At 35.9% G+C, this 27,647-nt stretch overlaps 3 protein-coding genes across 5 annotated transcripts in view; all 3 read left to right on the plus strand.

The window, feature by feature from the left end:
• LOC135688917 (coiled-coil domain-containing protein 25) overlaps positions 1-6,014 on the plus strand; it is a 14,553-nt gene extending 8,539 nt beyond the window's left edge. The window contains exons 3-10 of one of the 3 annotated variants that reach the window (XM_065205980.2): positions 690-729; positions 1,577-1,628; positions 1,791-1,866; positions 2,319-2,422; positions 3,099-3,248; positions 3,750-3,802; positions 4,101-4,146; positions 5,830-6,014. In XM_065205980.2, coding sequence (XP_065062052.2) covers positions 690-729; positions 1,577-1,628; positions 1,791-1,866; positions 2,319-2,422; positions 3,099-3,248; positions 3,750-3,802; positions 4,101-4,146; positions 5,830-5,862 — 554 coding nt within the window. In that variant the 3' untranslated portion in view covers positions 5,863-6,014. Of the gene's footprint in view, positions 1-689; positions 730-1,576; positions 1,629-1,790; positions 1,867-2,318; positions 2,425-3,098; positions 3,249-3,749; positions 3,803-4,100; positions 4,147-5,829 lie in introns of those variants that run through there. The other 2 variants (XM_065205981.2, XR_010516443.2) reach the window with 2 other exon arrangements.
• A 3,538-nt stretch (positions 6,015-9,552) lies between these two features.
• Positions 9,553-14,919, plus strand: LOC135689106 (uncharacterized). Its single transcript, XM_065206227.2, has 4 exons — positions 9,553-9,713; positions 12,715-12,792; positions 13,968-14,018; positions 14,494-14,919. The coding sequence occupies exons 1-4, from the start codon at positions 9,656-9,658 to the stop codon at positions 14,646-14,648; spliced, it is 342 nt and encodes a 113-aa protein (XP_065062299.2). The 5' UTR covers positions 9,553-9,655; the 3' UTR covers positions 14,649-14,919.
• Positions 14,920-16,179: 1,260 nt separating this feature from the next.
• LOC135688736 (palmitoyl-protein thioesterase 1) lies at positions 16,180-26,324 on the plus strand. The gene is made up of 10 exons (XM_089110336.1): positions 16,180-16,336; positions 18,547-18,659; positions 19,265-19,392; positions 19,930-20,000; positions 21,167-21,254; positions 21,859-21,873; positions 22,332-22,422; positions 24,770-24,868; positions 25,283-25,354; positions 25,856-26,324. Exons 1-10 carry the CDS (start codon positions 16,228-16,230, stop codon positions 25,979-25,981), a joined length of 912 nt encoding a protein of 303 aa, XP_088966462.1. The 5' UTR covers positions 16,180-16,227; the 3' UTR covers positions 25,982-26,324.
• The last annotated feature ends 1,323 nt before the right edge of the window (positions 26,325-27,647 follow it).

The raw sequence follows: 27,647 nt of genomic DNA on the forward strand, positions 1-27,647 counted from the left end.
CTAGGGTAAAAAATAGGCTTTTTTACCAGCATTCTTTTGGGGCAGAAGGGTATTTCTAAATATTACAGCTGGAAACTTTAATTTGATCAAAATATTTAATTGATAACAGGGTGTTCCAAGAACTTTTGTCAAGGATTGTATGTCTAAGCTTGTCAGAAATTAAGTGCAAGACATCCAAACTTGCCATTCATGCAAAAATTAATAAAGAATCGTTTAGCTACAGGAAACTAGTAGCATTGTGGGTGCACTAGAGATGCATTCTCTCCCTTGCTGGCAAGGTTTAATCCTTTTTGCCCCATATCAGTGGACCTGCTTACATACATACAATGATTATTAAATAATGAAATAAAATGATAAAAATCTTACAGTGACTATTGACTTGCAGTGACTATTGACTTACAGTGACTATTGACTTACAGTGACTATTGACTTACAGTGACTATTGACTTACAGTGACTTACAGTGGAAATGCTGAAAATTTTACAGTGAAAAACTGCTATACCGAGATTAGAGTGTAAGAACCGTTTGAGCATGTTGAATAGGCAACTGGTCTAGATGAGTGGATATTATTGAATTGATTTAGCATTATTCTTGTGAATACAAGCTCAGTAGTAATATGCTTGCATAAGGAGTTGATCAATTCTCATGAATTTTTATTGTTTTTATTTTGATGTCTACTTGTATTCCAGATGAAGATTTAATAAAATGGGGTTGGCCAGAGGATGTATGGTTTGTTCCTTTTTCAACTTTTCCTAGTTACTGAAGATATTATGTCCTGTAATTTTGGTTCTTGCCTAAAAGAAAAGCGAAGAACAGTATGATTTAATTTACTGAAGCTATTATGTCCTCTTTTGGTTTAATCTGAACTTATTAATGTTATGTTGTGAATTATTTTAAGTAAATGTTGAAAGGTTTTAGTTTGTTGTATTGATCATTATTCTTGCCTCCTATAGATGACATTTTATGTTTGGGCCGATTTGTTGACAATGTTGATTATTATCAAAACACTGTTGCTTAATGGGGCCAGCACCTTTCTGCAGTTTTTAAACTACTTTTGAAGGTTGCAAAATGGTGCTGTACCCCCAGCCCAAATGGCAGGTAATCAATAGGATGCACCAAGAAATATAGAATATCAAGGGATCTATTTTGGATTTATTTTATGGGATTGTTTTTAATGTCTTAAAAGACATTCCCAAATGATTTGATTATGTAAAAGTTGAAAGCATAAAGCAAACTTAACAGCTTGCATCATATATTGATCCTTGATAGCTAGACCAGTTGCCTAAAGGTGAACAGTCCTTTACAAAATCATCAAGACGATAATTTTCAGGATTTGAGGAATGGAACACTATACTTTGGGACAAACTATTTTTTTCCATTTTGAGGGTGTGGCTCAGTCACCATCAATTTTTAGGCTCAATCTTCCCCTGAATCTCTCTTTAAAAATGCAAGATATATTGCAAAGTTAAAGGTTATTATATTGAATGTACTTTACCAAAAAATCAATCAGTTTGAATCAATCATTTTCAGCCATTCATCCTTCAATGCTTCTCTTTACACTAATAATTTCCCTCAGGTTTCATGTGGATAAATTGTCATCTGCTCACATTTATCTAAGGATGCCAGAGGTAAGAGTTACTTTCATCAAGCTTTTATATTACAATGGTGATTTCCATTCATAAACAGTTTATTTTGAAGAGTGAAATGAAGTATTTTGTTTAAGTGATTGCTTTTTCCAAACCATTTTTAAATTAATTAACAATTTGTCTGAACAATTGCTTTTTGCCCAGGGAATGACAGTTGATGACATACCACCTGATGTTCTTACAGACTGTGCACAATTAACAAAAGCCAATAGCATTCAAGGTAGATAATTCAATATTGTAATTGTACTCTTTGTCTTAATGCCATTAGCAAAGTTGTGCTGTCATCCCGAATCTCTCATGATTACAGAATCATTTCATATAACAAAAATTATGCAGGTATATCAAATTATTGCCTATATGTTAAATGTTCTAAATGTTTTTCCATTCATAATGATTTTTTCTTACTTTTTAATGATTGTTCCCTATGTGATGTTTTTAATCAATAATGGCCTGCTTGCATTGCCTTTCTAAGAGCACCAATTTATTATGAGAATGTTTTGAGAGACCCTGTTTCCAAGCCTTCACAGTCACAACAGAGCAGGGGGCTGGGAGGGGGCTGTATAATAAAATGTTGAATCACCCTCTCCCTTTCTCGGTACATGGTATTTTAAACCATTTACTAAGAATATCATTGTATTTTGGTATTTAATAAGTATGAAATTTGTTTTGCAGGATGCAAACTGAATGATGTTGCTATTGTATATACACCTTGGTCAAATCTAAAGAAAACTGGCGATATGGATGTTGGGCAAGTTGGATTTCATAAAAATAAGTTGGTGAGTAAGCAGGCAGATGGATAGCTTAGTCACCAACTCTTAAATAGTGATGCTTTGAATATTCTGTAGAGCCTATCAAAAGTTCCCCTAAAATTTATGATCATGAACTCTGTCTCGTGTGGGACATGACAACCCACTTGAAGAATGTTTTCATTGCAAAAACCAAGAGTTTTTTGCCATCTAGGTGGTGCTTAGTCAGCAAATTTCAAACTTGTCAGCAAATACAGGATGACTCAGCTACTTTGTCTGCAAATGAGACTTGAGACCCCGCTTGAGCATAGTAGCTAGCGACTGGCCTGCATGAATTTGTTTATATTGAAGTAAGTGAATTGTGCCGCTTACCTTGTTGTCATTTTCATTCGGTGTATGGCATACAAGCTCTATTTTTTTCCAAATAGTTTTAGCAGTCCTGGAATAGAGAAGTTTTATTGAAATAAGTATTAAAGGCAATAAGCAAATACTAAAGTGGCTTCAACCGTCTGTCAATCAACTATTGACCAATCAATTTGCGTGTAGTTGGTATTATGCTTGTTGATTGGCCAATTTTGATTGATAGATTCATTATCTGTCAATTTCCTTAACTATCAACTTTTGGTCCCCGTTTCTCACTAATTGTTTGTAGAGAATATTTCTAAAATTTACTTATCATTGATCTTTTAATCTTCTTCTTTTGTAGGTAAAAAGAATCATGGTAGAAAAGAAATCAAATGATATAATTAATAGACTAAACAAAACAAAAGTAGAGGAAGATCCTAATTTTCAACAATTAAGAGAAGAACGTGATAGAAAAGAGAGGTTGAAGCAAAAACGAGAACTGCAAAAAATGGTTCGAAATTTTGTTTATGTTCTCACGTCTCACTTGCGTATGAAGTTAATTGAATAGATTCACATTTATTAACCCATTGGTGCATAATGTAACCAGTCTTTTGCCTAATGAGACAATCTTGTTCCATAGTTTTATGCTTAAAACCAAATAGATCATTTTGTCCTCTTTTTGTACTGCTGTGCTATGTATTCTGTTGCTGCTGTCCTACGTATTCTGTCACTGTTTTAAGTTTAAGATGGGCTCTTTCTGACTAACATTCTTTGTGTACTGCTGTTTTCCGGATCTGTCAAAAGTTAACTGATCTACTCCTTAATTTGCGAACAAGATTTTTTCCTCATAGAGATGGGATATTTGAAGATGATATCGACAGAATTAGCCCGTTACTTGTCCGAAGATTAATGACGATAAAAAACGATGATATGCGATAATATGCGATAGTGTGTGATTTCACAGGCACCTGTGACCAGAATGTGCCTTTTAAATGTTCTCATTACTCTTTAGAAAACTGCTGAAAAAGAATTAGAGAAACAGAAGAAAGAGGAAGAAGAAGCCAGGTAATCATAATAATTAGATAGATTTTACCCGCCAGATTTAATCTAATTTATTGGACTGCTAATTTCATAAAAATGTAAAGGAACTCAATTGTACAATAGCAGACAATACAAACTTTGCTTGCTTTCGTTTTTCTTAGAGAGTCTGTAAGTTAAATGCCGAAAAGCTGACTTAATATTCAATATCGAAAACTTACATCGATCCTTTGAGCGGGATCTTGAAATATATTGAGTCGTAAATTTGTTTTTGTCTTTGAACTTTCAGTCTCTGTGTGTATCTATGTTAATTCTGTTCTTGAAGGAGTTACGATAGGCTGATGGTTGAAGACAAAATGACATCAAATAAGGTTTGTCTTTGGATCTTTTTTCAAAATATGACTTGCCGGGTTTGCAGAAATTAGACGTGTTTATATCCAGATTGGGGACGAATATGGCATCCAGTGTAGAGGGGTGTAGGTGATTTTTGGTGTTCTTGAATTGCCCCTTGATTGGCACATGCTCTTGAGAGGCGTAAATTGCATACAAGTGATGGACGAAAAAACCTTTTTAAAAGCTCAAAAACTTTCAAACAATGGGCTAGATTTTTTGTTATGGTACACTTCCCAAAACTTTGTTTCTTAGCATTTTGCCTTGGTGCTACGACACAAAAAAAATCTGCTGTGCTCGATAGATTCATTCATATTTTAGGCAGATGGTAGAGTGCAAGGGTGGTGGCTTGCCTAACCATAGTCAATATGATTTAACGTTACGTTTAAGTTTATGGAAAACACAGGTTTAGGTTTCGGCTAGGAGGCTTGAGGCTCGTAGGCCTGAGGCTCGTAGGCTGAAGCTCGTAGGCTGAGGCTTGTAGGCTGAAGCTCGTAGGGTTGAGGCTCGTAGGCTTGAGGCTCGTAGGGCTGAGGCTCGTAGGCTGAGGCTAGGAGGTTGAGGCTCGTAGGGCTGAGGCTCGTAGGGCTGAGGCTCGTAGGGCTGAGGCTCGTAGGCTGAGGCTCGGAGGCTGAGGCTAGGAGGCTTGAGGAAGGATGAGTAGCTTGCTGGGCTGTTTTCCCGAACTACGGATCATTTCATATTCAGCTCTTCAAGAATCCCAGCTACAGAGGGATTTTCAACTCAAAGATAAAGCCTACTCCTCTTGCATATTAATTATATACCTTGGGCGTATTTGTTACCAAAGCCATGTCAACTGCTTGATTTTCTCCTAGTTCGCTGTCAGGATAAATATTTTAAGTGACATGCTTTTGATGAATAATCGCGCTTGTTGTTATTACTCTCAAAGTGCAGATGTTTTATTATAGCACGTCTGCCAAGCGAAGTTTTAACGTTAAGGCTGCAAATTTATATTTACTTGTCAGGTTTAGTGAAGTTGAGATAGGAGTCATTTTCAGCATAGAAGAATAAAAGCAATATAAGTCTATAAGAAAATCATGATGAAGTCTATGAGAAAGACTCTCCTATTTATTGTTAGCGCTTTTTCGCTTATCCTAAAGAATTTTTTTGTTAAATTTTTCAATTTTTGTGAGTAGGCTAAACCCAAGGTTAAAGTTTGTAGATACTTTACTTTAAGCCTTCGTTTACTCGAGTAAATCTTAGGAATAATTTCGAGCATATGGCTCTGCCTCGCTACTTTTTCAAAAACATTATGAATGCTGCAAGTTAAGACATATAACCGTTTACTGGCAACACATATCTGGCATATCGGTAAAAAAACATTCCAATCGCTGACGAATTCGTTGAATATTTCGCATAAGTGGAAAACAGTTAAAGGCACTATATCTCGACGAATTTTGATGACATTTTCCATTGGTTAGACTATACAATAGACTATTGTGTTGTTTTCAAATCGGCAACTTCTGACTGTCAAAATATAGTGCCGATCAACATTCTGCTTGCTTACGAGATTACAAAGTGCGCTTTTGACTTTTCAAAAGTTACACTATTGTAACTATTGACATTACTGTAACTATAGGCATTATTGTCACTTTTAACATTATTGCCAAGTACCGAATAACTAGCTATCTTGCCTCTTCCAGGACAATGCCGATCTTGAAGATGACTTCATGTGAGAATTCCTTTGCGATTCCAGTCAATGATCAAAGATGCGTTATTTATAGAACAACAGCAGATACAAACACGTGGCTTGAATTTAGAAATCGTAGTTAAATATCACTGTTCCCCGTAGCCTTCCATGAATTAAATTTTCGTAATATTTAATAAATTTTGTTTTCTTGCACTCATTCTTAAAGATTCTTGATCTCGCCGGAGGTTATTTAAGTGTTGCTGGTGTTTTGGTTTGGTCTATATGTTTTAGAACCAAGACTAAATTTATATGTTTTGATCTCAATTTTTTTCATATATAGGCCTATCTAATGATCGAATTTTATAATATATGGTATTAACAGAAAAATTCAACAAAGACATTTTAAGGATATCACCACTACACCAAACTCTGCTTTGAAGATATCACTGGAAAGCAGAAACCTATCATTAAGTTCTTTTCGTCCAACACTCACAGAGTATCACCGTCGGATCAAGTCTAGGTGTAAGCAGACATCGGACATTTATAGGTCAGAATTTATATCCAGAAAATAACGTGAGAGGAAGAATAATGCGTAGAAGAACCTGTTTTATTTTCAATTAGCCTTAACAGGTTCTTATATTAATGGTACTTACTGTGAATTTAGGCTACAGAGGTTCTTAAGATGTGTTCTTATATTCATGTAACAAATTTATGCTCAAACAAACTCATAGCAGCATATCTGAAATGTCATTCCAAAAAAGGTTTTGACGTGGAAAACTTGGAATAAATGAAAATTAGAATTTTGTAGTTTACAAATGCTGAATATTGAGAGAATTTATTGGGATGATGGAAACAAAAGACACATTGTACTTTGGCTTCAAAGAAAAATTGTTTTGCCAATTGAATTTGAGATAGAAGCAGATAACGATAACCTTTACAGCAGCTCCACTGGTAATTTTACAGCAGAACCTAACTTGAAACTGAAGCCTGAAAAATTTCTTAGGTGGATGGGACCAGGTTAAATCCAGGTTCTTATACGCGGGTTTTTACTGTAGTTGAAGAGGACAAATAAGAAAACAAACCCTTTCCGTCTACACAAGCCGGAATCCTTTGTATTTTTTGTGTAAACAGATTCCAAAAAAGCTGAATGATAAGGCGGCTGTGCCTGCCAAATTATAAAATATTTGGCACACTCTGGGTTCTTGAGCAAATTTTGACTCTTTTCTGGCGCATACCCCAGGTTTTCTAACACAACATCAACCGATACTCCATTCAATTGAATTACAAAACGAACAATCCTTGCGTGATTCATTGTAACCATTAATCCCAGCAAATAGGATATTTCTTACCATGGTATTATTAATCAAATTATGAAATTAGTTTCTATTACCTTTTCATGGCGGTTATAAATTGAGTAGCCATGCCAGCGCTTTTGGAAACATGAGTCCGATCTTGTTTTCTTGTTTCCTTTTCGCATTTAACTGGTTATTCATTTTTAACGTGATCTTTTGGCTCTGCAAAAATTTGAAAAGAAGATATCCATTAAGAGCCAAATGCGTATCTTATAGGGTAGTTTAAAACTACTACGAAGGTATGTCAGTTTTTATCAATGAACACAAAAAAGGATCTCGCAATAGTGGCGGGATTGGTTGAATCTGCAAGCGGATTCACCAGTGGATTTTCCAGCCAATGGCATTGTAATACATGTTGCCCTACGTAAGAGTCTGCATATAGTCGCCAATAAAACTGAAAGCGGATTCGTCAAGGAATTCGGGGGGGGGGGGGAAGGATGTATGCTAATTAAGCGAATCCAAGAGTAAATCCATAAGTGAATCGGAGAGAGCGGCAATTTTGACTCCGGCAATTTTGAATGGATTGCAGCTAACGCTGAATTCTTCAAGATTTTAGTAATAAGGACAAAACTTTATACCAAACTGGTGATTTCTTAACTTTATTGCCAGACTGATAAAAAGGTTAACTTCCAAATGTCATCAGAAAATGTTCGTATGTTTGCTCAAAATCACGTAGAATTCTTATCGAAAATGTACTTTTACAGAAGATAAAACTTGAAACACCTGTAGACTGTTGATTGTCAGTGATTTATTAACAAAACAGAGGATTTTGCAAAATTTAGGTAGAGGGTTGAAAGAAAGTCAGTCTCTTTCAGAACGGCACCACTCCGTAATAATCAGGGATGTAGTGGTGGGGGCTCAGGGGGAAGGGGGGTGCAGCTTCCCTTGCTAAAATTTTTGAAAAAAGTGATGGGTCAGCCCCCCTCCCTCCTCCCCCCTCATCGTTTTAGCTTGGGTACAGCCCAGAATCATGGAACGCAAAGAAAGCTGTGAAGAACTGTTGCTTCACCACCGGTCAGCCATGTACGACTAAACCAGGGATAGAAAAGAGAAACAACTGATAGATTGAAACACATTCCAAGCTTTATATGCATGAAAATGTACACAAAGCTTGACATGTTTAATAGAAAATTATCGAATGATTTCTTACTGAGTACGTTTAGTTGCAGTTTTGTTTAGACAGTTGGTTATTTAGGCAGTTATTGTTGCATTTAGAAATAGGTAATCTGCCTGAATCACCAACCGGTTGCAATTATTTGACTCTGTCTTGCTTTTTTTAAATATTTTTTTATAAGAACAATACAATTTTTGCTGACACCTAATGCTCTTACTTTTTGGATACTTTCAGGGATTGGTGTTTTTAATGTTGTTCTTATTTCAAAATTGATTTTCTATATCTGCAAACTGTCAATGCTTTCTATATCTACTGAATAACACATTTCCATGGCATTTTAAGTAGCGCTGTTTTTCTAACACGAGAGAAATTGTATCAATAAAAATCTAATCAATTGGTCAAAATAATTAAAACGAAGGCTCATGAATATACTAATTAAAAAGACGTTGTGTTGTGCTGTGTTGTGCTGTGTTGTGTTGTGTTGTTTTGTGTTGTGTTGTGTTGTGTTGTGTTGTGTTGTGTTGTGTTGTGTTGTGTTGTGTTGTGTTGTGTTTTGTTGTGTTGTGTTGTGTTGCGTTGTGTTGTGTTGTGTTGCATCAAGATTGGATGAGAAACCAACAGTTAGCTCTATTTCAGTCTTCAAGGGAAGATCAAGGCTATCAAGATCAAAGCTTTTTCTTGTTATGATTGACGGTAAAAGGCAGCCAGGTATATCAGCGTAGATTGTAGAATCGTTAGCAGCTTAATAAGAAATCTTTGATACAAACGACAGTTATGTTTATACCATGTTTATATGGGATCAAAGTTTTTTCATGGATGAGAAGGTGCATCGTAATTAAATCCTTAAATGAACAGTAAACAGCGTTATTAAATCTTAAATTCACTAAGAAATATCAAGGGAAGGCTAGAACCGTTTAAACACGTCTGCTCATATGAGCTAATTTATCGTCTATGAAAATGCAAAGCTCGGTCCACGCCCTCAAACCAATAAAAAATAATTTTTTCAAGAATTTCTGAAATGTAACTGACCACCTGATAGATTATATTTGTTATTCATTAATGAGTTAATATCAACAACATCCAAGTTGATTCTCCTTTGACTCTGTGTGTGTCTTAAATGCCACCATTGAGCAGGGCATTGAATTTTTCGCAGACTCATCTTGACATAGGGACTATTTAATTTTTAATGTGTACTCGGACAATGTGACTTCGAAGGCATTGTTCTTACATATTGTTCTAATTGCTGAATCACGGTGACCCGGATGTGCTTTTAGACTACAAGAGGGCAGCGATTTCAAAGACAGTTGCAGTCCGGGACCATCAACAAGCGAAGGCGAGGTACAATCTGCATACGGCTGATCAAAACAGTAAACATGGGGTTATCAACAAAGCTGATTTTTTTGTCTTGCCTGGCCATTTATCTGGCTCAAGGTTAGCCAATTTGTTTTGCAGATTATTGTAAAAAAAGTATAGAAGTTATTTACTTTCTTAATGACTGTGTATATTTTTAGGTGATCTTTACGTGAACCCAACTCCATGTGGCACATCTTCTTTCCTTCTTCTTTCCTTCTTCTTTCTAGATACTTTTTTGATAAAAACCAGGAAATTGAGGTTCAGGCTGGCAGGTTTTATTTTTTTCTAAACTTTCCAGCTGAATTGTTATTAATTTTTTGTTAAATTATTTTGGGTAAGTTTAAGATCGCTAGCTGTAAGACATGACTTGGCAGCAGAAAAGCGTCAATTGTATAAAAAGCTTTTTCAATTGTCTATGATATAATGCAGTTACTGTGTTAATGATATAAGAAAAGATCTGCCCTATCATGAAAGTTAAATTCTTAAGAGCAATGCTGTTACATTCTTCTTAACCAACTCTGCAGTTTGGTTCTTACAGAACTGTTTTTATAAATGAAGAGTGTATTTGCTCAAATTTCTGATATGACTAAGCACTGCCTTGAAAATAACTTGACTTGCAGTTATTATATCAATGCCAATCACAATTTGTTTTTGCGAAATATCCAAAGTTCTAAAGGATCCTATCTTGGTCAATAAAATGGCACCATGATATTAAGTCTTGGCTTAATTTTTAAATATGGTTGCAAGTAATGTGCCTCAGTCTTGTTCACAGAAAGTTTTCTAGAGTGAAATGCATGTTTGATAATTTTTTTATATAAATAAATAAAAAGGGGGAGAGGGGAAACAGTTGACGTGAAGGAAAACATAAAGGTAAAAGTGTTTACAGAACTGTAAAAGAAAAGATTAGTGTAGTAAATACAATATTTTGGCAAAATGAAATGCAGAGACTGGCTACGAGGGAAGAGAATCACGAGAATAAATCGAAGTTCAGAAAAATTTAGCGCTTTTGATCACGTTTAACCAAAGATGTTTACGAAGTTTTACGAAAGGTTTTGTACGAAAAGGTTTACAGAAAGGTTTGCTTCAGAAAGTTTTCACGACATAACCTTTACTATCCGTAATACATAGAAGGCAAATTGATTTAAAAAAATCGATTAAGAAAGTTTGTAATTCGGATAATTTCAGAAATACCTTGCGGTGATTAAATGAAGTGAGGAGATCCTTACGAGCAATACTAACTAAGCAATATTAAGATTCTTGGCTTAGTAACTAACTACTGACTACTGACTAACTCAATTCAATTTTTGATTTAAAAGGTTTTGTATATTAGAAGCTAGCAGTATTAACATTTGAGGCTGCTTCTCAGCGTTGGAGAGCCTTTTCAAAATGTCTTTCAACGATGCAAAATCTTCTTAATAATCAGCTCGGATCAGCTGCTGCTTTTCTGTAACAAACTAATTTTCGATCGAAATAGAAAACTCTTTCAACAACTTGAAATTTTTAGAACCACGCAAATTCTATAACTTCTAAACTTCTAAAAAACTTCTAAAAAATGCTTTATGCCAGATAACCGAATTAGTTGATGCTATGTTAGCAGAATGTGCCTTTGATTTATCTTTATAATATATGCAGCAATTAAACGTTGCAAACAAAACGAAGTGCACAGTGCATGCAGAACCAAAATGACCTGCTATGACTACCACCTTGCTCAAAGCACTACTCACCCAGATTGTTTCTACTCTCAACTAGCCAAATTTGGCGAAAATAGGAGGCTTAGGGGGATCGACCTTCAAATGTAATTGCCAAAAAGTAGTCCTTTTCTATTGGTTCATATCATTTTTAAAGACCTTTTCCGGGAGGGTTTCCCTCGTTGTCCTCACAGCAATACCCCCCTGAATTTAGCAGGCATGTTTGATTGAAGGAAGGGATGGGGTGAGATGACAGAATGACTCCCCTGGGATAGTTAATACAGTAAGGTCTCGACGTGATATTTACGGGTTATCTCATTTAGAGAGAGAGGTGACTGTGTTAGTAGATCTACAACTCCTGTAAAAATGGAATGTATGCCTCCGCTTTGGAAGATTGGTCCCGTCAACACATCGTCCATAGTTCGAGTAAACTTTATGAATACTAGTTGTCAATCGAAGAGGGTGGACTAGCCTGAATTTAGCTTTGTAACTGAACTTCCGTCTTGATTCTAGCCTTCAGTCCATTGTAGCCAAACAGATGCTGAAAACATAGCTGTATCAAGATAGAACTTCGAAAATTAAATCAGTTTATTTTAACTCGTGCAAGAAATTCATCGAAAGAGTTTCCAATGCGCAAGGACTTGATGATTTTAAGTATTCTTCTATGGACTCATTGTTGGATCAAGAGGTTTACCCTCACAATGGCCTAAATAAGGTTTGAAACTATGGCAAAGGACGATTGACTAAGCATGTCTGATTTATTCAAGGGCTCATTCTGCCGAATTATGAGCTGATATCTGAATTCTCAATAATGTCAAGAAACAGATTTTGTACTTATTTGCAAAAGATTTCATTTTTGAATAATTCATGATTTTTCAATGCAAAATTTGATGACCTAGCAAGCAAGATCTGAAGGGCCGTGAGTACTCAATAGCCATCTGCCTGAAGGAACAAATCAGGATCGACCATTGACAGTCACGTGTTTGCAACCGTGAATCCGCTTGATTAGCTTTAGCATATTTTGTTGATTTAAAGCGTGACTTTTACAGTTCCTTTGTAAAGACATCCGTCTAATAAATAGAATTGTAACACACCAAAATTTAATTTTGGAAATTATCCTGAATCGACTATGACAGTCACGTGTTTGCAACCGTGAATTCGCTTGATTAGCTTTAGCATATTTTGTTGATTTAAAGCGTGACTTTTACAGTTCCTTTGTAAAGACATCCGTCTAATAAATAGTAGTGTAACACATCAAAATTTAATTTTGGAAAATATCCTGAATGCTTTTATGTTTTTAGGGAGAAGTTTCTATATTTTAGTACTGTTATGTGTCGACTATTCTTGTTAAATCAGGCACTTATATAAATAATGACATTATCAAACTATAGGGACACTGGCAACGTCTACTCCTGAACCGACAACTGAACCAAAGCCAGAAACAAGCACACCTGAGCCAGAACCAACTTGTAAGTGAAATAATTAATTATAGTTTTAGCAGAAACTTTTAGAAATCAGCTATGTACTGTGTAATTTATCACTTATTTTCACTCGAGCATTGCTACAATGTGAGCAAAGTCCACAATCGTACTCTCTTCTCTAAAAACAGAATACGTAGCCTGCCACATGTTCAACGATATTAAATTTTATTTATTAAGCTTTATGTGTTATGGCAAGATAAAATATTAGAACTGTTATTTTATCTTGGTCATGGGTTTAAGGCAATATAGCGGGATGAGCTGAAACCAGGTGTCAAGTTTATGAATAACACCCCATAAATCATGAATTTACCAAATTCATGGCTGTACCAGGGACGTAAAATTCATACTCTGAATTGGGGGCGCAATGACACTTTTGCATACCGTAAACAGGGAAACTTGCAAACAGAGCCGTCGCTAGTTTCTGTGCTCCATATGCCGACAAGTTGGTTAGCCAACTTTTATTTTCTGACAAGTTTGAAAGTTTGCCCTCGAAACACCCTTAGATGGCAAAGCCCCTCTTTTTGAATGAAACATTTTTCGAAGCAGGGCATCAAGTCCTAATTTGTTCAAGTCCTAATTTTGTTACCTTGGAAGCACTCAAGCACTTTAGGCAGAAACAGCAAGTGAAAAGGCGCTTTTTATTGCTTAAATCTTTTTAAACTGAAGAATAAGCCATGAAAGTATGCTGGATTTACAATAATACCCATTGACAGTAAATTTATCACATGATTTGTCATTTGTGTGCTTTTCGCGAGCGTGGTTGATATAGCGCGAGATGGGTGGCGAATTGAGAGCTTCGGGGTGCAAACGAGGTTTTGCATAATTATTCGTTACGGAAACTACGAATAAATTAAAGCTTTTCAACAAGCAGATTTGAATAGCATGTCTTCAGGCTATCCTTCCTCCAACTTCTCCGCCCGCGCCTCTCCGCCCCGAGAGCTTGATCTCAGACTAAGATTTCCTACCCTGCCATGCTTTTTCGTGTCAAAAATTGTGTCTAAGATTAAATTAATTAGCCTATTCTAAAATTATTAGCCTGCGTGCAAACTTTACTTTCCGTTGCGAAAGAAAGCCAGGACGGTGTTAAGTCTGCACGCAGGCTAAAAATTTAACGGCCGAATGTTTTGAATTAGATATGCATAACCATGTTGTTATTTTCACAGCTGAGCCAGAGAAGGTAAAACCAGAGCCAGAGGACAAGTCTCCTTCTGCAGGTAATTGATCAGATCACCCATTTGGTCAAGTGATATATTAAACATCTTGCCTTCGTGTAAAAACAAAATTGCACTGAATGGAAATTTGCCTCAACACTCTTCTATGCTAGTATCATGCTTGCTTATTGGGTTGAACAATGAGCCTGCCTTTTTAGGCAACTCCTGTGTTACATGGAGCAGTATGAATTGGATTTGATACTATATTGATTTCTATAGAAGCAGAAGATGCAAATAATATCCACATTGAGTGTGGGTATGAGCAGTTGCTTGATGTTTGCAATTTGATCGTGAAACTCGGAGTGGCAGCTTAGAAACGTCCTGTTATATAAACCAAAAGTGTGTACAGCTCTGCCTATACTGCACCAAGCACTCAATGACTGGCCCTAAACAGTCATTTTCACACTGGATATATATTTATGAAGCATCATATTGTCTATAAATAGTCTTAATAACTTTCCTGTCCGTCAAATTTTAGAGGAAATTGCAAACTATGCTACACTAGGTGTTCTGGTTGGCATCTTCTTCATCACGACTATTGTGTTTGGTTTGCTTTGGTGGAGGGTGCGTAAAAACTTAAAGCAAGTACAAGCTGCCAACCAACTGCCCCAGAAACCAGGCCTAACGGTTTAGCAGACGATGGTCCAATCGTTGATCACATTTTGGACATGTGACTGTTTCTTTGTCAATTATGTGTTTTTCTTTGATAATACGCTAAATCTAGAAGGTTGTTGCTCTTTTTTGTAAATAGGCTTATTTATACTTTGTATATATTCTTGCCTAAATTTCTTGTAGTTCGTATAGACGATTGCCGTAAATGCATTTTCAGCTTGATAATCGTAAGATGTATAAGGATAATTTGATACATGAAAAAAATATGATAACAAACCATGGTCGATTGTAACTTTACTTTGAGATTTTTGACTTTTTTCTATTTGGTCCTGAGAAATTCTAATCTAGTTAAGTCAATCGCTTATCAAAAATGTCTTGTTTGCTTCGATTTCTGTGACTGGAAATGATAAAGTCAATAGTCTCAATTGATTTTAATTATAAATATCTATCATCAGTGGCAAATTAAATGCAAATTGGACCTGATACTGCAGCACCAACAGGGCCTAATGCTGCCGCACCAAAAGCTTCCACCTTAATCCGGCCTACGTAATTGACATGATTCAAATATAAAATAGTCACTCTATCATAAAAATTCATGACTTGTTCTCATCGTATAACGACGATTCAAATTTTCGGAAAAGTCATTGCTCAATGCAAAAAAAAGGTTGAGAAATATTTAAAAGATCATTTGGAACTATGGCTTTAAAGAGTTACCCTATTCTATAATGTGAAAAAAGTAGTCCAAAATAAAGTCTTTTTTAGAAATATTCTTCATTGAATATTGAGTTACTGTACAAAAGAGTTGAACCTATAGGTGCAAGCAGGGAATTTTTGCAAAATTACATATGATATAGCACCTTCTGTATAGCACTTTCGGTTATAGCCTGCATTAAAAAATCTTAAGCATGAAGCATTCATAGCAGTAAGTAACAATCTGTCATTTTTTGCAAGAGAAGCTGATTTCCTCGAGCTCCCCTAGAACAATTTCACTGTCCTAAATTCTATTGTCCAAATATAGTTTTGATCTTTTTCAGTGTATTACTACCTTCAAAACTACTGCCTAACTTCTTGCAAAGTGTAATGTTACTGTTAGATTATTGATACATGGTTGAAAATTTCCTGTGAGAAAAATTGTTTAACTGCGATTTTCTTGTATGCGAAGTCAATTTCAATGTTTGCGTTGATAAAGGGGACTTTAGAGATCATTTTATTGGATTTTAGAAGTACTTATATTTCCCTGACGATCTCTGTCGAGGGAATGACTGGCTTTTGTTAGTGACACGCCCTAATTTTCAATACTCCTCCTCCTATGCTACTGTTAGGCACCTTTGAAACCCAAAGCCTTTATAAAAACAAGTAAAGAGTGATTGGTAATGGCAATCGGGAAATATCACATGCGATAGATCATCTATGGCACCTTTGGGCATACCTTTTCCTGTATTCATACGCCACAAACCCTTTTCACCATCCTAGCCCCTATCACCATCCCAGTCCCCTTCACCACCCCAGCCCCCTTCACCACCCCCAAAACAGCCCTTTCCTGGCACATGCTGACAGTCAGCTGATCTGAATCGAGGTCATGTGATGAGAGTTGAGAAAAATGGCGTCGATGCTGAAGGTGGTTTGCGCTTTGCTGATTGCAGAAATTGTTTCTGCAAGATCTGCGGCTACAAATGAATCCGTTCCCATCGTTTTATGGCATGGGATGGGTATGCATTTGCTTTTTTGTCCCACTGCTTTATGATTTTGTGACAAATGACAACCTTTGTTGGCTAAAAACTTTTGGTACCGGTAATGTTTTCACTTCACATACGCTGCCTAATTTATTCATAGTTTAAAATAAGCTAAATGACAGTTGGAAATACAGTACACATTATTCAATGCTAGATCTTGAAAGTTTCAAGAAAGATCAAGAAAGTTTAAATATCTATTAAACACAGTTTAGAAGGAAATTCCCGTGCAAGAATGAAATATATCGTTTGGGGACAATACTGTGTGCTGAATAGGAGATTCCTAAGGTGCGAAGAAGTGTCTATATAGAAATTGTCTGCCTTTAAAGTTTTTTGGAGAAATAATGAAATATTTATAGCATTTCATTTCCTTCGTAACATGCACTTTCCAATTCTATGTTAAGATAGTGTTAAGAAAGTTTTAGTGCTGAAATTAAGGAAATAGCTAAGAAAGTCTGAAGGTGGGCTATTAACTTTATTATAAAAAGACTTGTACCACTACATATAATGGCGACACTTGATGACTCATTATACATGATTGATGACTGAATCTATACAAATCATATTAGAATGCCACAGAGAGTATCTTTAGAGATAAACTAGGGTTGAATGAACATAACAAAACAACTTATACGATCAGAATATAATACTAGGCCACATTACATATTCAGCATAAGAGTAGTAAAAAACTTGTTCACAGCATGACTAAGCAAGGCTTACCTTAAAGTGTCAATCAGTGATACTATGAGTCAAAACATGATGATAGTAAATGTCTTGTCAGCTCAGGCTAAGAATGTAGCAGGAATTGAGTCAGGGGGCCTATTGTGTACCCACATCTTTGATGTGTTCCACCCTTCTTGCTGACAATGGAATGGGAGTGATTTGATTACCAATGGAAATGTACCACATTGATGATTAGTGCTCATACCAGATGGTGTGATCTTCAATGGGCCATATGCTCTATAGCACCAATTCAAGGCTACTACCCAATTTGCTATGTAGCTGTATCCAATTTGGAACTTGCTTGGCATTAGACATTCTCAGCAAAACATGGATTGTCCAAGTTAAGTGCTATGGATATAGTCAACACCAGTGTAAAGCAACAAAATATACCAATGATTGGTTGTGCATCTCAACAGGCCTGGGAGAGCTTTTCTTGGGCCTTGAGTAAAAGGGGAAAGGTGGCCCCAGGCCTTTTGAGGAGCAAAAAGCAGGTGCTTCACAAACAGAGCTCCTTCAAACTTCTAGGGGATCAAATGACCATCATCAATAACAAAATTTGGTGTTTTGCTTTTAATTTTTCGACATCATAACACACTAGGTGCTTGATCAATCAAGCTCCTAGAGCTTTCTAGGTGCGTGTAGAGGTGCTTGATCGAGCTCGAGTGCCTCTCCTTGCAAGGCCTGACCTGTGATGATATCATTGAAATTATAATTGTTGCCCGCAACTGGCGTGCGATAGCGCAGGAGTGAAGGGCTTATAGGCAATTATTTTCGGAGAGTTGCTCTGCCAAGACTCTGCTAAAGGCCTTCAGTTTTTTTGGCACAAAAACGGTGCTGCATCACAGCTCGGTTTTACACAATGGTTGGAAGTTTCGATTCGAAGTTTTGGGAATCAAAACCAGTTGAATGCCACACCTTTCTCCCAAAAACTCGAGACCTCTGTACGAATCCTTTATCGCAATGGATTTTAGCTGTACCTGTTCTATCACGTGTCCATTTTCATACGTCTTTGTTTACTTCACGAAAACGAAAAATTCATGTCAAACCCTCGAAAAACTTCATGATTTTCAAAAGAGTGTTGGACTTAAATCAAAAGCAAACTGAACACCAAAAATTCTTGATAAAAAGAATAGTTTAGCATCAACTAGAGCAGCTGTTTTTATAAAATTGCGAAAAGCCAAGATGGTGTCTTCTTCGAATGCCCTGACCTAAATTTTCAAAACAATCATTATCAAGGAACTAATTGTTTGCAGGCAGTACTAGTAAGAGCTATTTCTAGTTATAGTTGCTGTTATTATTAGAAACTTTGTTGTAACTTCAGGACCCCTCTCAGCTTTGGACAGTTGCCCTCCCTGCATAGCACTAAGATACTATAATACATTAAGATAATTTCTCTATAGATATATATTATTTTGAATATATATGTTATAGTCTACAGACATTGACAAAGTTTTTATGTTTCAAAGGTGATTCTTGTTGCAACCCCTTGAGCATGGGATCAATCAAGTCTATGCTAGAGAAGAAGGTTGGAAATGGGGTCTATGTGAGATCTTTAATGATTGGCGACAATCTAATGCAGGTTGTGATCCAGTTTCAATCATATTTGTCTCTTTTGTTATTCTATATGTATAAACATGTTTCTTGCCTTGGCAAATCAGTTACCAATCTAGAGAATGAAATAAAACTTGAACTCTGATGATAGATACTTGCATGTTTATCTAGTTCAAACATTGAAACCCACAGATTGCTAAAGTTAATAATGCATAGATAACCACCAAAGCAACATCAAGCCATTTTTGGAACAAGTTTAGCACATGGCATGATTATTTAAAAGGGCTTTATACGAAGGGCAATTCACTATTGCAAATAGCGTACGAGATTTTGGTGAAAAGAAAAGGATTTCTGGGGATTTTCAGACAAAACAATAGGATTTACCCCTTCGCTTTATATTGCATGTTTTCTGTTTTCTATCTTAAAGATATCAATAAATGAGCCAAACTTAAAGAAAATTGTTTCACACCAGGTGATGAATTTTTTACACCAGATGACATCGAGAATGGATTTAAAAAAATTGAGTTTTTAAACCCTGCCAAACTGTTGACTTTTGTACTGATTGACCCTAAATTGATATATTTAAAAGTTATAAGTTTGCAAGCCAATAATTGATATTTGTTTTTTTCTCAGGATGTTGAGAATGGATTTTTGTTGAATGCCAATACCCAAGTTGACATGGTGTGCAAAAAGATTGCCTCTGATCCAAAATTAAAGAACGGTTACAATGCACTTGGATTTTCACAGGGAGGCCAGTTTTTGTAAGCATTATTAAAGAATATCACATTTTAGATGTCAAAACTTTTTTCAACTTTAATATCCACCATACTTATAAATGTTAAAATTACTTTAAGTAACAGAAAGTTTGTATTCTTCTTTTTTGTACTTGAAAACTTGAAATCATCAGTTTATGCATGGTTTGGTAATCAACCCAATTTGTGAGGGTACCCTGACATTCAAATGCCCTGTAGAATTGTATTTGTGCAGATAGACTAAACTGCAGATGAAAGGTTAAGACTTACTGTGCCCCCATCAGTCTATCAAAGATCTTCTGCTCACACCCATGCAACACCTATTTTCAATACAAAATGATTGTTTAAACCAAGAAAAACTTATAGCTCTATGTTTACTTTGAATTCAATTATGACAGAAATAATGGGAAGTTAATCCTTAACCATGTCTTTGTGATACTACCTTTGTTTATATTCAAGTCACATGTATCACATATTCTGTTTGTCCATCTAACATATCTTTATCATCCTTGCTCAGTCATTTTCTCTTACTTTCCTTTGTCTCAGACGTGCAGTTGCACAGAGATGTCCATCACCTCCAATGATCAATTTAGTGACGTTTGGTGGCCAACATCAAGGTACAACCCTTTAAGTTTTATACAGTACTTTTTCGATGAATTTTCCAGAAAATTTTTAGTAGCAGAACATTTTCAGTGGTGCTTAGCAAAACCCAAATTTTTGAACACTAACCTAGCTAGTGACACTGCATTCGTTTCGATTTTCTGCGCATCAGTGCTGACGTTGATCGAATTTCATAGAACCTGTTGATTGAACTAAACACTCTAATGCTTGTTTTGGAAGCACTGAGTATCAGAAGCAACGATTTTCTGTTTTTTCAATTAAAATTACCATAAGCATCTGTCTATATTGTTGTTTTTCCGTTCATACCTATCAGCAAATAGAAGAAAACTTTAAGTGGTCTGTGGTTGTCAATCAGCAGCCTTTGCACAATGCTGTTAGTCTTGCTAACTCACTGTCAAACACTAGCCTGAAAGTCCACCTCCATGCTTAATTTTACAGGATTTTTGTTTACCTTGCTACCTACACGAATATCTCAAGAAAATGACTCAAAAGGGTCACATGTTAGCCAAAGATCATTACACCCCGACGAAAGATCATTATAAGATCTATCGTGATATGATCATACTATTAGTTGATTTGAATTAATTTAACTTTAAGCTTTGAAATTTTATATTTTTTAAATTCGACTTGAAAAAGAAAAGCACAAATTGCCTAAATAATCACTTCTTGCTCACATTTTATCACCCCAATACGCGGATTTCATCACAAGAACGTGCCTAAAAATAGCAAGGACTTTGAAATTATATTAAACAAATATATTAAAATTCTGTCCAGATACTTGTTGTTTGATTTCCCCCAATTTATTCAATATTGTCTATAAATTTGTCAAAGTAACTATGGCGTTAAACACCATGTAACGTTCCTAGACTGAATTAACTTAACTGTTTTTGTCGTTATTTCGACCCTAGTGAGATCGCTTGTAGAATTCTCCCTATTTTCTATCTTTCAATAATATTAGGAATCTCTGCAAATTCTTAATAAAAATGGTTTCTGATACTGCCATTGCAGTGGTTGAAAAGAAGCTTTGCGCAGACGATGATCTTGACATGTTGCAGGATAAGAATATTTGGCTTCAAAAATGTTATTAGCTATTTTTGCATTGTATATGTAACTTAGTTAAAGGGAAATTCTTGTTGCGAAATTTTATCTTTTTGTTTTGAAGGTGTTTTTGGGTTCCCGCACTGCCCTGGAGAGAACTCCAGTCTTTGCGATTACGTGAGAAAGTTGCTAGATTACGGAGCCTACATCGGGTGTGTCTTTGTTCTTGTTCTTAGATCTCCAGCTTGCTTTTAGCCTATACTGTCTACTGATCATAATAATTGATTCCATTAAATCGAAAACATTTGCGGATACATTGATCATTATCTGAATTGTGCTAACCAAATATATAATTGTGTTTTGGTAATAATGTCAATTTGACGTACGTGAGCATATATAGCCATATATTAATTTAAACAAAAAACAGTTGTGTATATGAAATAAGCCTCAATTTGCGTGAAATTGTAATTAGGATTAGATATTTAAATGAAATATTGAGTGTCAAATCGAAATGAGCTGTCAGGATCCGTGGAAGCGGGGGGGGGGGGGGCGTTGATAGAGCCTTTCAGTCCTCTCGTAATTCGAAAAAGCTCTTAACAATACCAACTCAACCATTTCTATTCTAGTTCTAGGCCTGCTTATAGCGTTTAGCCCCACCCACCCCACTACCCCACCCCCTACCCCACCCCCTACTCCACCCCTTCGATCCGTAATATATTCAACCTCTGAGTAAGCATGATTGGGTTTACGAGATTGCACATTTATATTCATTTTCGACATTTTAATGAGTCTTTAATCTATTTCATTTTCTTTTAGTTGGGTTCAGGAGCAGTAAGTATTAAAGTTATTCCTTGATCATGGTGGTATGAAAATCAAAGTATTTTTTTAGAATCAAAATATCTTCGCCACTCACTGTTCTCTAAGATGTTTTGCCAGATTTTTTGAAACACGAAGACGCTGATTATACCCAAAAAATATCTTCGCGATCGAGACAGTGTATGGTTTACTTTTCTAATTACACAATGCTATAATATTTATTAATGTCATAACAGTAGACATGAGCACAATCTTTGCAGAAGCGTAGTGCCTCATTGAGCATAATACCCTTCAAGGCGAATACCCTTGAAAAACCTTTAGTAGCTCCAGGTGAAATTTCCCCTTCAAGGACTGTAATATCGCACTTCCCGTTATTGTTAGCAAACAAAGCAGTATCTCAGAAATATCCCATACCTATTCTATGTATCATAATTGTTGTGTTTAGATTAAGATTTGACTGCTATTTTATCCAGCCTTGTGCAAGCTGAGTATTGGCATGATCCTACCAAGGAACAAGAATATAAGGAGAAGAGTATTTTTCTGGCAGAGATCAACCAAGAAAAGGTAATATTATGTATTCAAGTCAAGGGTCGGACAAGATATTCATGTTTTAGCAGATATTGTGTGAATGAGAAGGAATTGCGCTCTATCTGCCGTTATTTCAAGCTATGTTTTTTAATTTCATTGTAATATTTCCATACCCCAGGTAGGATTTTTAAATACACTGCCCGATACCCTTTTACCTTCAATCTGTAAGTATTACTGAACTATACTTTGCTATGTAAACCACACTTTGGTAGAACGTCAGCTGCAAGAACTGCTGAGGTCAACGTTGACCAGCTAGCGAAAGACAATGGACGATTGACGAGGTGGTTGGAAGGCACTTTTCGCAAGTATCCATGACAAACACTGAGGATGATACTGATGAGACTTAAGGAAATTAGTGTGCAATAAAACGCTCTTCTTAACTGAAGGCTAAAGGATACACAAACGATGGCTTAACGTTTGTTGTTAATGCTGCTAAAAATATTTATGTGCGACCATAGCAATGCACAAATCTATTGAGTAAAACTCTAGTACAGCGAACGCAAGAATAAAACGACAATGGTTTTGTAACTGTGGTAAATTCCGATGCAAGGGGGCTAGAACAAGCAAAATTCATGAGACCCACAAAGATGTGATATTGATCTAAGTTTAGGAGAGCAAGTGTTTACTCAGTAATTTTAGTATGTAAGGAACTAAAACTAAGTGACTGATATGACAATGACAAAGATATTGTAGGGAGGTGAACAAGCGGAAATCTTCCAGAAATATGACATATAATGCGATTGCGGACAAATGGCTTGTGCATTCGCCATTCAGAAACAAGTTTGTGACGTGTGCAGAAACCTAAACTTAAATTCTGGCAGTTTCTTTATAGCAGCAATGACTGCAATATTTATTTGTGTGTCTCATCTTGCTTTGAAAATCTCAAAGAAGGTTTCAATAGACGGATAACTTTCCTAGATCATTCACACATTTTCACAGTACATTAAACATCTTTAAAACGATGACAAGGAAGACGAAGAAAATGATGATTGTTAAGATTGCTTTGATTGTTAAGCTTAGGAGTTTTACTATCTAGCATTGACGTAACTGGAATTTTCTTATTTCAAGAACCGTCGAAAAGCTATCCCACGTTGGATTTCTGCAATATATCTTATCTTTGTTTATTTTGCAGTGTTTCGAAAACTTGTTCATACTCGGGATGTACAAATCTCAGGGTTATCGTGCTTGTCAGATGCATTCCTTTAAACACCGTTATTTTTAGTTACGTAACTGCCAACGAGGCAGCTGATATGCAATTCTTAGGTTAGCACAGGATTTTTCTGCAGTTTCTGTATTCGGTGAATTCAAAACAGTATTATATTGGTGAAATCAACAGCGCTTTTAACAGTATCAAGTGTTTTCATGCCTAAGACCTTCCTTGTAGTGAGCAGGGCACAACAAACTTCAGAGAGCTTTATCGTTGATACGCGAGGTTTTGGTAGTTAAATCTCATTTCTATGTTAATAATTCGTGTCTGAGTGCATGATTAAGTCAGAAGCTGTTGAATTTTTTTCCACCTGGATTTTGGAATTATTTTTACAAGCACCTCGATTAAAAGCGCGGTTTAGGATTATGCATCCAGAAATCGAGCCTAGATATGAACTGCTACTACTTTTTGTTTTCAAACGACAACGAAATTTTGAAATTTCTGAAGGGATTAAGTGAGAGTGCGGTAGAATGTTGTGCAGTGCGATGTTTTTGGTCGCATCTTGTGTCGAACAGCCCAAAAATGTTAATCCATATTTTAAGCACTCTATGAAGTTCTACCGTTCTAGATGCAAGGCCTGGCTCGAAAAGTCTCAAGCGAAAAACGGTTTGAGTAACTGCCAGAACAAGGCTCACCAAATTTTTACAAAAATGAACCTATAAATGTCTCAGCATAGATGGCGATTTGAGACTAACCAATATCGTGGCTCTTATGTTGCTGTAATCATTTATACTCGAGCATCGTTGAAGCTGTGAAAAGATAAAAAGCACTTCGAGACCCACTTATAATGTGGTAATTCTCTTTCTCTCGTTATTGCTATTCTATGCTAGAGAAAAAAAATTTAGATCAGTGTTCACTGGAGGAGTGAACTGAGATTAGCATACACTGGAGCGATAAATTGAGATTAGATATGAGATTAGATATGAAGCAGTTTCAGACTCACCAATAACCTGGGTCGTCAATTTCACTAATAACATCTTGCTGTCGTGTGTACAAACACTGAAAGAAAATTCGAAATATTTCCAATATAATTAAGCAAACCGCATTTGTTTATTAAGACCAACTATTCCTATTGCCTCTATTTTTCGATATACAGGTAGTTTTACTTTTTTACAGGAATTCAAACAAAGCTATAAGACAAACTTGATGAAACTGAAGAACTTCATTATGGTGAAATTTCTTAAGGACACGATGGTAGACCCAAGGGAAAGCGAGGTTCGTTTGAGTTTCCTCGAAATTTTTCACAATTCACTTTGAGCAGATAGATACCATCTCTCAAAAGGTCCATGTTTTAATTACCTGAACAAAGTGGCTGCACTGGAGACGCACCGGAGGCGCCAATAGCACAAGTTCGCAGAGATATTAGACCTTTATGACTGATTAGAAATGTTTTAAGGTGAATCGTGTGATAAATATGGTAGCAAAATGAACATCTTTTAGATGGACCTTTTTGCCTTACTTTTTGCTAGGATTTTTTTAACATGATAGTTGTTGGTAAGTTATGTTACCAAGCTGTTTTAATTTTTGGAGAGAATCAAATGAAGTTTGTAATTTATTCAGCTGACAAGTCTTGAGTTTTGAAAAATTGTTTTGATGGAAAACCCGTCTAACAGTCGATCTTGGTTCTAGTGGTTCGGTTATTATGTGCCTGGTCAAGCCAAAGTAACACAACGCTTACAGGATACAGACCTCTACAAAAAGGTAAAGTTCCCTGTCATAGTGTAACTGTATTTTCTCAGTTGTAACAATAATCATTGGGTTATTCTATGACTTTACAAACGCAAAAGGTGATAGTTAAGTCGTTTTGAAATGCATGTGTTTGAAATAGTGAAGAAAACATCAAATAATACTAGATTGAAATATGAAGCAATCTGAAAGTTTGGTTGAACTTTCAACAGGGAAGAAGAGACTAATGCTGAGATTAAACAGTTTGAATAAAAAAATCAAGTGAGAAAAAAGGATCATGTGGTTATAAAGGGAAAAGTATTTTGCTAAAAAATAAGATGCAGATAAGAATTTTATAAGAACGATGTATTATTGATCCAAAGGTAATAAGGATTTAGTAGATTTAAATTTTTCGGTTGTCAAAGTTTTATACGGTACCAAATTTGAACGGTCAAGTCACGTTAAGTCAAGTTTAAGGAAGTTTGTGCAAACTAGGGGTTGTGAACTCTTTTTAATCATTTTGTTTTGTTTCAAAAGGATCTTCTTGGATTGCAAGAGATGGACAAGGCGGGAAAGTTGCATTTCTTGGCATCTGACGGAGATCACCTGCGATTCACGGAACAATTCTTGGAGGAGAAGATTATCAACCCATTCTTGAAGTGATTGACGCCTTCGCAGAACACGCAGAAAACCTGCGTGTTGTTGTAATCAACGCAACTGATGATTGAAGATTTTCCAATAGACTTGAGCCAGATCCCACTGAAACAAATTCACTTATATTTAACCTATGCAATAATTCCATCAAATTACACTATTGCAGTCTTAAATTTCATGGTTTTATACACAAACGTGCGATTTTGCTTTGTGAATTTTGTTAATTAGCACTAAATTGCCCCTCTATTTGTTTGGTGGTTGCCCTTTGATGGGTAGAAGAATACAAGTATGGGCAAAACTGACTGTAATTTTGAAATCGATATGTTTATTAACATTCATCCAGTGTCCTGCATTTCTGTTTAGAATTTTTGCGCTCTTTACTTCTTTTCACTTCAAGTTAAAATTGTGAAATGGCTTCTTCAGAATATTTTGTCTACCTACAATCTTCGCCAAAATTGTTGGAACGCGTAGCCAAGATCTCCACATTTTCCAAAAGTGTTTCCAAAAGTATACATGATTTTCAATGTGACAATCTAACTATGACTAGACACAAACACTTCGAATGACGGTATAATCAATGTACGAGGGGCAGGGGGGGGGAGTGATTTAGTGGCAGCATTGAAAACTTGGGATTTTTGGTTCAATCCTGGGGCTGTCAACATCTGAACCTGAATATTGTGGTGCTCGAACCATTTTTGTCAAGGTTTGTAAATTTTGTAAAACGAACGAAGAAAACGAAAGACAATATAGCTCTTTTTAAATGAATTGTCACTATTATGAAAATGGATTGTTGGACTTAAACGCAAGACTTAATTCAAAGCCTTTTTGAAAACAGGTAGCATAAATTGACTTCAAAGGGCAAGAGATTGTATGATCTTCTAAAACTGGTTTGGCATTCATTTAGCTAACAATATTTTAAGGCATGAATAAATAATTAGAAAAACTTTATCAGATATCCTGAGTTGAGTAAATGGCAATAACCAGTAAACAATTTACTTATAATGGGGATCCACAAAATAGCTTTGGCAATATCAAACCTATTTATTTATCATCCGACATCATTAAAAAACATGATGAAAAGCTTTTGAAGACCGCTTTAACTCTTAAATAGTAGAAGCTAGTTCTCGATTTCTATCATAGTGAAGAATTTTAAGTGTAAGGAAGCCATGCTTTTCGCATGCCTAAACTATTTCTATGACAAGCAAGAACCCTTTGCCTGACAAAGTTAAAGTTAAAGAAATGAATTATATCTTAGAGCCCTGAAACTCAACAGCTTCATTCCTGATAACTCAGAGAGCCTTTAAATATCGCTTTGAAAACCCAGATCCTATAGAATTGTATGCAATTTTTTGTGGTACTGAACTTAAAAACGACTTTTAAAAAAGCAAACGTTTTGAATTATACTCGAGGTTTTTGTCTGACACTCTTTAGAGTATAAAACATCAGAACACAGGCCTAGATCGAAAACTCTAGGAAATATAACTGCTTAGATTTCCTGGAAATTATTGCCTATTGAATGATGTCCAGAGTAGGTCCAAGGTTTACATCGAATAGGTCCAAGGTCCCTGAAGAGCTAGCAATTTGAAAAAACAAGTTTTCACCGTAAAGGGTTTTTTGAAAAAAGGGAGTCAGTTGAAAGGCCCTTAGACCTTTCTTTAAGACCAATTAAATTCAG

Source organism: Rhopilema esculentum, chromosome 9, assembly GCF_057945365.1.
Source record: "Rhopilema esculentum isolate cy_ngs chromosome 9, ASM5794536v1, whole genome shotgun sequence".
Lineage (NCBI taxonomy): Eukaryota > Metazoa > Cnidaria > Scyphozoa > Rhizostomeae > Rhizostomatidae > Rhopilema > Rhopilema esculentum.